Here is a 12621-nt window from a genome sequence, read left to right on the forward strand (position 1 = left end):
AACTTGGTTTCTGGAATTTAAACCCCTCTGTACAATTTATTCATAAAAATAAATATTCAAAATAAACTAAAAACTAAAATAAAAAGAAATTTTAGTTTAAATGTCACTTAACAACAAAGAAGTGCTAACAGTGTAAGCATTCAAATGTAGAAATGTTTTTGTTCTTACTCTATTTGTGTCAATGTCTACAATTAATTTTGTTTCTTTAATATGTATAACTGATCATTCTTTTCTACCATTCAAGAAAATAAGAGATACTTGTGCACTTTCTAAATGTAAAATGTTTAGTAAATCTCAGACATGGTGATATTACATGTACTGGGTATATATTTACTTTAAAATTGTAGCTATTGATGAGTGTCCATAGCTCATGCTTGTAACCACAGCTAATGGAATTTTATTCATCCACTAGGAAATATAATATACATCATTTGCAAAAATGGATAGACTTGGAAAGAACTCATAGAGCAAAATAAGCCAGGCCCAGAAAGACAAAGAGCTCATGTTTTCTCTTATATGTGGATGTTAGTCCTGAATTACAAACATGCAATTAACACACACACGGCCATTTGCTCATTTACTTAATTTTTCTTAAATATCTGACATCAATTACTCCCTGTGATTAGCATTATCACCTGATTTCTTTTTTTCTTTTTCTGTGCTGATACTGGGTCTTGAATTCAGGACCTGGGCATGGTTTTAGCTTTTTCCACGCAAGGCTAGCACTCTACCACTTGAACTACAACTTCCACTTCAAGTTTTTGGTGGTTAATTGGGGACAAGAGTCTGATGGACTTTCCTGCTGGGTTGGCTTCAAACCAAGCTCTTCAGATCTCAGCCTTCTGAGTAGCTAGAATTACAGGCATGAGCCACCAGCTTCTGGCAACACCCCAATATATTTATGAGAACAAATATAATCTTTTTTTGGAGGGGGGTCCAGTTCATGGGGCCTGAACTCTGGGCCTGGGCGCTGTCCCTCAGCTCTTCAGCTCAAGACTAGCACTCTACCACTTGAGCCACAGCGCCACTTCTGGCTTTTTTCTTTTTGCTTATGTGGTGCTGAGGAATCGAACCCAGGGACTCAGGCATGCAAGGCAAGCACTCTACCACTGAGCCACCTTCCCAGCCCCATGAGAACAAATATAATCTTAAAAATGGTTCAGAAACAACAAAAGTAACTAATCATTATTTTTAAGCATTCTTACCTGGAATATAAATTGAATTATTTAATCTGTTAATTTAAGTGATATTCTTGGCAATTAAACAATTATTACATTGTATATTTTAATACAAATATTACATTGTATACTTTAATAAAAATATTGTATTGCATATTATAATACAAATATTCAAAATATACTAAACTTGTATAGCATCACAGAGCAAATAAAATGGCTTATAGCAATACAGTTCCAACAGTATAATTAAGACAACTACAAGATCAGCAAAATAATATATTCTAAGACTTGTTGAATGAAATAAGTAGTTTTATTCAAGTATACTAGATAATCAATATGTAAACATGAAAATCTAAAATTTTGCCAGGCAACAGTAGCTCACACCTGTAGTCCTAGCGATTTGGAAGGCTGAGATCTGAGAATCAAAGTCTGAAGGCAGGAAAGTCCATGATATTCTTATCTCCAATCAACCACCAGAAAATGGGAAGTGGTGTTATGGCTCAAAGTGGTATAGTGCTAGTTTTGAGTATAAACATTCAATGATAGTGTCCAGGCAGAGTTCAAGCCCCATGACTGACAAAAAAAAAAAAAATTCTAAAGTTTAAGTAAAACAAAAGGTCAAAGTTCAAGGGGACAGCTCAAGTGGTACTACAGTTGCTTAATAAGCATGGGACCCATGATTCATTACTGAGTACCATAAAAACAACAAAAATGCACAAATTTATCCAAGCTGATAGCTAGCAATATATTTTGCTACATATAAGATACCACTCTTCCAGACACCTAATGTTCTCTTCTTTTCCCTATCACTTCTTCTACCTATATTCTTCTTCATTTTAAGTTTACTTTAAAAAAAATTAGTACTAAAGGTTTTAACTTAGGGCTCTTCACATTCAACTCAGGCATTTTATCACTAAGCCATAACTTTTGGGAGCTAATTTTTTTTTCAGATAATGACTTGTTTTTCTCTCATGCCTAAGCCTGGATCATGATGCTATTTTATGCTCCCTGTAGTACCTGGTATGTTAAGCACTCACTCCTTCTGCTGAAATGAAGTCTCAACAACTTTTGCCCAGGCTGGCCTAGAACTGCAATCCTCCTGTTAGGATTACAGGTATGAGCCACTGTAAGTTTGGATCTTTAACCAATCCTAAACTATTTCAAAGTCTGTAAAATATCCTGTTCTCTTTTATGAAAGTTCTGCTAAAGTTAATTATAAAGGAAAGACTCATCTCTCTGCTTGAAACTTAAGTCATTATATGAAACCTATTTCCCTATGTTACCCCTCCTTCCCATATGTCTATATCCATCCTATACCATGATTTCTATTCATGTGAACAATTTATTGTGTGGTGGCAGACCATTGTTGATAGCTCTTATAGCAGAAATGAGATGTATAGCTAAATAGAAAACTTTGAGTATTGCTAAAATTGCTACTATTCAGAACCAATTATTACATTTTATATTGGTAAAATTCATGTCAAGTTTCCCTAATATGCTTTTTAGTAAAGACATGGTGGGACATTTGATTCCCTCTAAAATGTTCCTCAAAAAATATTAAGGTTAGTTTCTTTAAAATTCTTTATTCTTAGAGGAAAGTTTCTAAAATGACCATCCTTGAATGGGCTCAAAGATGTAAGTTTCAAGGACCTTTAAACTTCTTCAACTTACCAAGTCATAACCAAAGCTATACGGAAACATCTCCATCAACATGGTTTCTGGGAGAGGGAGTTAAAACAGTTTTATACTCAGCACTGCAAAGAACAACAGAAACAAAAAGTAAAGCCATACAACAATTTTTTTGCAGTGCGTAACCAATGATATTACCAAGTGATAGGGTTTTTTTTCCCTTCCATAAAGCCTAGATGATAGAGTACTGATCAGTTTCATTCTCCTATTAGGCCTCTAAGCAGCCCAAGTATTTGCATAACCTTAATGAAAATGGTCAAAACCTTAGTGAAGAAAAGCAGTAAAAAAAGAATTAATCATCTTATCTCTCATCCACATTAGTAGTACCTGAAATGAGAAATATTATATTTTATTCAGTGCATACTAACTAGAAGATACGGCTAGATTCCTTAACACAAACAATATAAAGAATCTTTTGAATTTCAACAGGCCTATCAGAAAGTCATTATTAGTTGGCTATGTAAGGAAATGAAAGGACTTGGAAAATATCATATTAAGTTAAGCCAGCCTCAAAGAAACATAGGATCCATGGTTTCCCTCATTTGTAATAATTACTATGTATCTAGGATTGTCCTAGCAGAGGATCACAATAGCTCAAAAGCTATGTATGTATGACCACATAAAATGATGCTAATCAAAATGAACTCCCAGATATGGAAATAAAAGGGTTTTCATTTGTTTTGTTTTAATGTACTGAATGAAGTTATTTCTTTTTCCTTTCATTTTTTTTCCTTTGGTTTATCCCCTGTTGTCACAGTTTTTGATTTTGGAACTCTGTGTCTTGTATATTTGTTTATTTGATTTGGGGAAGGGAAGGACAATAATAACAAAATGGTGAAACAAAGGACAAAGGGTGAACCAATGCAACAGTAATACTCACAAGACACTATGTGGGAAATGAACTTTACAATTGGGAGGAGGAAGAAAGTGGGAGAAAATGAGGGAGGAAGTAACACTGGTAAGCAATGTACTCATTACCTCACTTATGTAACTATAACCTCTATACATCACCTTTACAATAAAATTAAATTAAATCAAAAAACAAAAAGTACATTCAAAAAGAGACTCAGAGAAGTTCAATAACTTTTCCAAGGAGTCAGAAAGCAACTCAGTGCAAAATGGGACTTAGCTTACTATGCCTTCTCTTGACATTTTTCCTTACTATGCTAATTAAAACAGTGAATGGCAAATATTAGATTACTTCTTTCTGCAAGCCTTCGATACTACCATTGATATGAGTCATATGGTTCTAGATTAACAATTAGTTCAAATTCTAATTTTTCTAGTTGCCACATTATATCTTATACAACTATATGCTTCAGAAGTATGGTTAAATTATAGTTATTTTGAATTTCATATTTCTCTCTCACTTTTCATATTCATTCATCCACTAGGTTTATCACACTGTTTGGCTTTGTATATGGCATATTCATTTAAATGGTTAAAGTTTTAAGAAATAAGCTTTTTTGTTCATTGAAAATTATTTTTAAAATATTACGTTTTAATAAACTCCCAATTTTCTGTAGGAAGTAATCCTTCAAAAGCCTGATCCTAATTAAAATGTAAGATGTCTTTTTTTACTCAGACATCCATGTGTTTGTGTAAGTGATCAAGAAATTAAATTATTAGAACACGTAAAAACAAAATTCCCATTAATTTGGTATCTCTTTAAAATGACAAAGGTTACAATTCATGGGTACAAATCCTCACACTGAAACATATTTTAAAATGAACTGAACTTAAATTGTCTGATTTCATATATATGAAAGTATCTGAATCATTTATGTATGATAGGTAAATGCACCAGTAGTTAAAATTATATTGTTTTAAATTACAACCTCATTTTATGTTTCTAAGTTTTATAGAGTTTTATGTACTGTAAAATCATCTATATTAAACTTTGACAGGTTTATATGGTTAACAGAGATGTGTATCTGGGCAATCTACTCAAACTAGAAACCATGGAAGTAATTTTTCAAATCATCTCTTCATTATTTCTTTTTGACAATTTCCATGAACACTACTTATCATTTATGATTAAAAATACCTTAAAACAATTATACTAATAAACCTCTTTTAAGTTTTGATAATACTCTAATATTCACTTCAAATTTCATTCACAAAGAAAACATGCTCAAGCCATCAAATTTAAAACAGACTTAGCTATGCCATGAGTTTATTATTTTATTTACATTTACTTTATTTACATTCCTTTTTATTCTTTAATCTAAAACAGAGATCAAGGCCCCGAAAACTTTTTCTGTAAAATGGTAGAGATTAAATGTTTAAGGGAGGAGAACTGCAAGGTTTTTGTTGCAGCTAGAGCACAAAAGCAACTACGGACAATACAGAAAGGGTATGGCTAGATTTAGCTGCCACTTTACAGGATTTGGCTCAAGAAGTATTATGTTGATCTTTGAGTTAAATCCTGGGGAAATCATAAAAATTTGGGCTACTACAGTCATCCAACATGTTTTAATACTCTGCCTGCCAGAATAAATCATTCACAGCTATGCTGAGTTTAGAACTGCTTCAGCATTGAGAACAGCCTTCATCTTTTCCTGGACAGTGCTAAATATCATAGTTTACTAAAATTAGACTCAACTTGCTACACAAGTTTCTTAAATATATCACCAGACAAGAAATAATCCACTGCAATTGTAGCCAGGACTTCTAAAGTATCTAAGCCAATACAGTATATATAGAAATGTAGCATGGGGACATAATAATGTATAGGACAATAAACATCAATGAAAGTCTATTAAGTGGGAATTAAGGACTGCTATGAGGTTTTGATGTGGGTTTTTTTTTAAAGGAGAAATTGCTAGACTTTCTCTCATTTTTTCTTCCTGTCTTACTACAAATTAGGAGAAATTGCTAGACTTTCTCTCATTTTTTCTTCCTGTCTTACTACAAATTAGGTTCCTAGAAACTGAAGCAACCATTAGAAAAAGGGGAATTGTAAAGATGACAGCTCTTAAAACTAAAAGCCACCAAAATCAATAACCAAGGACTATTTCCAGAGTTCTTACTATGTGAGAAAAAAATAAAGGCCTTCTAGAATTTTGCCTAAAAACATTCAGAGATTCTTAATCTACCATTTCTTCAAAGTGCTACAGAGTGTATTCTGAATTCTGAGTAAACTTCATTCCACAACCTGGAGAGAAAAATAGCAGGAAGAACACAGGCTGGCCTGAGGGCCAACATCCTAGGGGCAATAAAGTCAAAGTGAGCCAAGAAAAAGCCAGAGATGATTATTTAAATTCTTTAAACATACAAGAAAAGACACCTAAAACCTATAACTGTGGAGTTAATAAGCCTTATTAATGTTCTAATCAGCAAATCAAATCTGAGAACTGCAATACAGTAATTCCTATCACCTTATTTGAAAACTAGAAGTTCAGACTCATTTTTTAAATGGATGTAGTCCTGTGTTTTCAACCTAATTAATTTTAAGCTTTCATTTTTCTAGTATAGTTTACACCATCATGTCAATATATGACCCTTTTTGTCACCTGTAGATTTTTAAGAATTTATTAAAGTTAATGTCCAATAAGGACAATGGTTCTTTCAAGCATGCACATACTCACTAGGCTAGCCAGCAGATTCATCTCCCTAACTTCAGGAGAGTAAATTCTAAATCAAAACTAGTGAATAAAACACCCAAAGTTAAACTAATTCAGCCTATTAAAAAAAATTATGGAACCTAATAACTTGAAGCAATAGGTGGGATTGGGAGAGATGAGAGAAAATGATGGGTGACATTGATCAAGATGGCCTATACTCATAAATTTACATGTTGAATTAAAACTACTTTGTACAACTAACAATAAAAAATTTAGTCACTATTTTAACTCTTATATCCCTTGAAGCACAACTTTTAAGTTGAAGTATCTGTTTTTAATTTACTTACATTGTACTATTTGAAACACACATACACACACACACTCACACTCAGACCCCTCTGTAGTTTTAAACCTCATAGTTTTCCGTTCCATTAGAAAAAGGTAGTTTCATGTATGCTATAGTGTAAACATTTACCAATTATAATATTTACACATTACAAATACAATTTTTAAATTTTTATGATTTCAGAGAATTCCTTGGAACTATCAAAGCTTTGACTAGAAAGAATACCAACTACAAGGAGGTTCAGGCTCAATTACAGTAGTGGAACAGAATTTAATAAGGTTCCAACTCTACATTTTAATGCCCAAATTTCTTATTGTCTTTTTTAGTTGACAAATATGTGCTTCACAGCATAATAACAGCAGCAGAACAGCTGGGTGGCCTTATCAAGCACAAAGGAAGCAACAGCACATGCTGTTAAGTGTCTTTCTGATTGCCTAGAAATGGCAGCACATGCAGATTTATTCCCTGTTATAAATTAGAACAATTATTTCTCTAGAGTTTTATTTTCTTCACAGAAGAGTCAAACTTCCTGCATGTTAAAAAATGAGGACTTTCAAAAAGGATATCTTCCCTTTCTTTGATGATCAGTTCATTCTGTTCTTCTAACTGCCTGATTTTCTTTTCAAATGACTCCTGCTCAGCTTTTAGTCGTTCTTCTGTCACTTCCTTTTCTTCACTTACTCTGAAATACAAAAATGAAGAAAAAAGAAAAGTCTGTCAAAGTAAAAACAAATACAGCTTATAGCTATGACTTTATGAAACAGTTTCTTGCAAAGGTATGCTGAATTTTTTAGAGATTCTGCTTTAGTTTTTAATTTACTCTCATAAACCAGTCTTCCTCACCTTGGTAACAAAACACATGTGATTTTTTTAAAAGACCTACACAGGACAGAGTGCTGTATTATAATACAGAAAAGAAAAATGTTCCAACTTAGAATATATAGGTTTAATTTTTCATTAAAATATTTTATTTGATTTTTATTTTCATACCATTATTTAGAGCATGTTAATGTTAATCTTAAAATATTTTACTGTATGCTAGACAATTTCACTTTTGTTTTTTGTGCCAATCCTGAGACTTGAACTTCAGGGCCTGGGAGCTGTCCCTGAACATTTTTGCTCCAGGTTACTGCTCTCCAATTTAAGCCATAACTCCGTGGTTTATTGGCGATAAGAGTCTCATGGACTTTGATACCTAGGTGTCAATCAAGATCCTCAGATCTCAGCCTCCTGATTAGCAAGGATTACTGGTGTGAGCCACAAGTGTCCAGTGAATTCTTCCCCCCTCCTCTCTCTCTCTCTCTCTCTCTCTCTCTCTCTCTCTCTCTCTCTCTCTCTCTCTCTCTCTCTCTCTCTCACACACACACACACACACACACACACACACAAAAGGTTGAAATGGGAAGTTTTTCTAAATTGATTAATTGAAAAAGTAAAGCCTAGCTTTCCTATTGTGTACTGCTATATACATTTAATTAAAACAAAAAGTTACAATAATTAAAAAATAAAAGGAATAAATATAAAATAACAATCTACTTGCTTTTACAACAAGAAACTAATGGCACAACATTTTCTATTTTTCTTCTGAGAAATACCAAGTTGAAATAGCAAAATGTCCTCTGGAAAAAATGACAGTATCTGGGCCTACAAATTTAAATGAGTTATTGCACAAGTATTCTCTGGGGAATGATGCATTCTTTGATAGTAGGGGCATAGGGCATCAAACAGTAGAGGATTTTGTTCAGGCTTCTTAAAACAAAGGAGGAGGCAACAATGCTTGATAGAAATGGACTCATTACCTTGCTCATGTAATTGTACTCCCTCTGTATAGTATTTTTATAATAAAAAAAATTTAAAAAATCCACAGCTCTATAATCAAACATGGCAACTGTTGCTAAGATTATTTTAAAATGTTAAAACTTGTTTTCCTTTAAAGATCAAGTCTGCATTATAGTCTATATATTAGCCAAAGGTACCCCTGTCCATTTTCAAAGTTTCAGTGAAATACACAAATGCATATATACAGAACTGTCACAATCTTTCTGTACAAATTAATATTTCACAAGCCATTTTTCAAATCCGCATAAATTACACTGCTTTTCCCATCTATATGAATAACTCATTAATTTTATTGCATAAGATTTTGTGAGGTCACTTAATAAAGCAACTTCAAAAAGAATTTTCTTCTCCTAGTACCTCCTAGAAAGATCAATCAGTATCCCTCTTAGCCTTGCAAATGTAAATCAATGCCTAACACCTTAGGGAAACAACTTCATTTACTTGAATCTTATCTGTTATCATTCCCTTCAACAAATTAAATAATTCACATTTCTACTAATTCATCTTTATGGTATCTGTTCTCCATTAGTCTGTAAAGTTTATTTGATTGGTATACTATTCTTTCATTAGTATAGTAAACCCAAGTGAAAAACTTCACTGGGAATATACAGATTTTTAAGAAGGCCTTCAAAGACTAACTCATATATAAAATTTTTAAATCTGTATGTTTTCTTGTCTACTAGCACAACTTTCACTGGCTAACATTCAGAAAAGTTAACTATGAATGAGAGATGTTTTTAATTTTTTTATCTACTTGGTCTAATCAATAAGTCTTTCTCTTTCTAATTTTCCCTCAAATAATAAGTCTATTTGCATAAGAACTGAAATTCTTCGCATATACTTAAATACATGACAGGAATGTATAAATTTTCTAAACTTTGTGACATTTTTCTCCATTTGGTTTGAACTTTAACACCATCAGACATGTAATATCCTATTCTTCTCACAATTGTCTACTGTTTGACTTTATTTTTAACCTATTATTCCAGTACTAAACTTTATGTCTTTTATTCACATTTATTTTTCAATTAGAATCCTTAATATATCTTTTAGGTATCTTTCTCATTCTTATACTTACCATCAATAACAATATTAACTAGAGAGGATCAAACAGATACAGGTAGGCTACTGGTAATTGGGACATTTATAGTTTCCCCATGTAAAACTGCTTAGAATCTGATCCCCCCTTTCCTTTTTTTAAAACTAAACATGTTGCTATTCTAACGAAGTTTAAACCTCAAAGACACTATTAACAAAAAGCTATATTTAGCACTTTACATTTATATGGCGTGTTACTCTGTAACTGAAAGAATGTGCTATTTGGGGGCTGGGAAGGTGGCTCAGTGGTAGAGCACTTGCCTTGCATGCATGAGGCCCTGGATTGGATTCCTCAGCACCACATAAAAAAAAGAAAAAAGCCGGAAGTGGCGCTGTGGCTCAAGTGGTAGAGTGCTAGCCTTGAGCTGAAGAGCTGAGGGACAGCACCCAGGCCCAGAGTTCAGGCCCTATGACTGGACCTCCCCACCCAAAAAAAGAATGTGCTATTTGTTCTGTATGTTATGCTGATCACTACTGAATATTATTTTCTTCTGAAAAGATGCTTCTCAATGGCCAAGGATGGATGCCCAGCATGCTAAGTGACTTTTCCCCTGAAATAATACCAGTAGATTTGCATAAGAGCTAAAACTCTTCAAGTATACTACACTTGAATGTCATGGAAGTACATGTTTTCTGAATCTCCTGACACTTTTCCTCATTTGGTTTGGTATTTAACACAACTAAATCATAGTACTTCATAGCTATTTTTTTTTTCTGAAAAGATAATGAAGAAAACTGGATTGGAAATGTCACTCAAGTGGTAGCATGCTAGTCCTTTTAAACTTTTAAAAGGCAACTTTAAAAACTTTTCAGCTTCCTAATCATTTTCTATTAATACTTCATCATTATCCTCCATTAACTAAATTTCTAGTGATTAAAAAAAGTATACCAGGCAAGGCAAGCAGAACACAGAGCAGCAAGCAGTTTGTCTTATTTCATATGACATGGATTTGTAAAGCAAAGAATATTAATATAAAACAGTGTTTATTCACAAACATTGAATACATCTAAATGTGCTTTTCTCAAATAGAACATCTTTTATCTCTTCGAAGTGAAATTTAATCTTTCATTTCCAAGCAAAGAAGGAAGGGAAAGAGGGAAGGGAGGGAAAAGCAGGAGCGAAGAAGTGAGGGAGGGAGGGAGAAAAAGAAAGAGAGATGAGGGGGTAAGAAGAAAAGGAAAAAGAGAAGAAGGAAGGGGAAAGGAATAGCCAATAGAAATAAATAGTCAAAACGAACAAGTAGACATTGCACTAAAGAAGGTATAGAGGGTAATAGCACATGATATAGGGTCCAACATCAACGGTCATTCAAAAACACAAATCAAAAGCAAAATGAGATATTAACATAGAAATTGCTAAGATAAAAATTATAAAAAATTTTAAACCGGCACTCATGAAATTTCACACAAAAATGTATATTTGAATATTTATAGTAACCTGAATTTTTTAACTGTCACAAACTAAAAAGGCAAATGTTCTTGAACAGATGAAATTATAAACTGTGATCTCTCTATCACATGGAATACTACTCAACAATAAAAATGAACAAATTTCTGAAATATGCAACCACTGGATGGGTCTATAGAGAATTATGTTGAATGAATAAAAGTTGATCTCAAAAAATGGCATATTACATGATCCCATTTATATTGCTTGCTTGCTTTTTTTTTTTTTTTTGTCAGTCATGGGGCCTGAACTCTGGGCCTGGCCTGGCCTGGGCCTGTCTCTCAGCAATTCAGCTCAAGGCTAGCGCTCTACCACTTGAGCCACAGCACCACTTCCAGCTTTTTCTGCTTATGCTGAGGAATCGAACCAGGGCCTCACGCATGCAAGGCAAGCACTCTACCACTGAGCCATCTTCACAGCCCCTATATTGCTTTCTTGAAATGACAAAATTTTAGAGAGAGAATAGGTTAGTGTAGCATGGGATTAGGAATGGGATAGGAAGGAAAGTAGCTGTGTTTGGAATCTTGACTATGATGATTATACACAAATCATACATGTGAAAATTTGCACAAAAATAAATTATATACAATGAATACATGCAGGCAATCTCCATACATGATAAATTCTGTAAATGTCAATATCCTGGCTGTGATACTATAACTAACCAAAATAATACCACTGGTGAAAAATGGATAAAGAATATCTAAACTCTCTCACCTAGATTAGTTCTAACAGCTATAAATGAATCTATACTTATTTCAAAATAAAAAGGCTTCAATTTTATTTTTAATAAAATAGAAAAAGGTATTTTACTACTTTATTTTGTTCCTGTAGATTAGAATAAAAGAATTATTAATGAGTTTGATACTGAATAAATAATGAAATATCAAATAGAACAGAAAGAAGAGTTCATTTTTAAATCATACCAATTAATCAATGAAAACAAATATGGCAACTATAAAGTTACCAATAAAATATCACTGTAATAGTTATTCCAAGCACATTCCCAGATAGATGCTTATGGTAGTAAATAATAATTTAAAAGTGAACAGTATATTTGAATAGTTCCACTGAATCTACCCAAAATATTTGCTATGGTTATTTATTACCTACTTAATTCACAATACTGAACTCAGAGCCTGGTATTTGCTCAAGTTGCTTACTTGGCTAGCACTCTACTACTTGAACCATGCCTCCAGCCTTGCCTTTTGCTAGGGATGGAGTGAGCTGGCTTTGAATCTCTTGATCCTCCAGAGTAGCTAGGATTACAGCCTTGAGCCAGCAGCACCCAGCTGGTATGATTTAGAGAAACAGCTCCCATAGGCCTAGTTATTAAAGGTTTGGTCCCTAGTCTACAGAACTACTGGGAGGTAACAGTACCTTTAAGGGATTGGAATGAGTGGAAGGAAATGAGTTCCCTGGAGTGAGTGCTGGAATGAATAGTAGCCCTTTTGTGGG

General features: G+C 33.3%; 1 protein-coding gene across 7 annotated transcripts in view; it reads right to left on the reverse strand.

The window, feature by feature from the left end:
* Nucleotides 1-12621, reverse strand: part of Kiaa1328 (KIAA1328 ortholog) — a 199439-nt gene that overhangs the window by 171645 nt on the left and 15173 nt on the right. For all 7 annotated transcript variants that reach the window (XM_070029297.1, XM_070029293.1, XM_070029294.1 and 4 more), the window contains exon 5: nucleotides 7346-7461. In XM_070029297.1, coding sequence (XP_069885398.1) covers nucleotides 7346-7461 — 116 coding nt within the window. The remainder of the gene's footprint in view (nucleotides 1-7345; nucleotides 7462-12621) is intronic.

Source organism: Dipodomys merriami, unplaced genomic scaffold (assembly GCF_024711535.1).
Source record: "Dipodomys merriami isolate MVZ:Mamm:240054 unplaced genomic scaffold, mDipMer1.0.p SCAF_2, whole genome shotgun sequence".
In the NCBI taxonomy this organism is placed as follows: Eukaryota; Metazoa; Chordata; class Mammalia; order Rodentia; family Heteromyidae; genus Dipodomys; species Dipodomys merriami.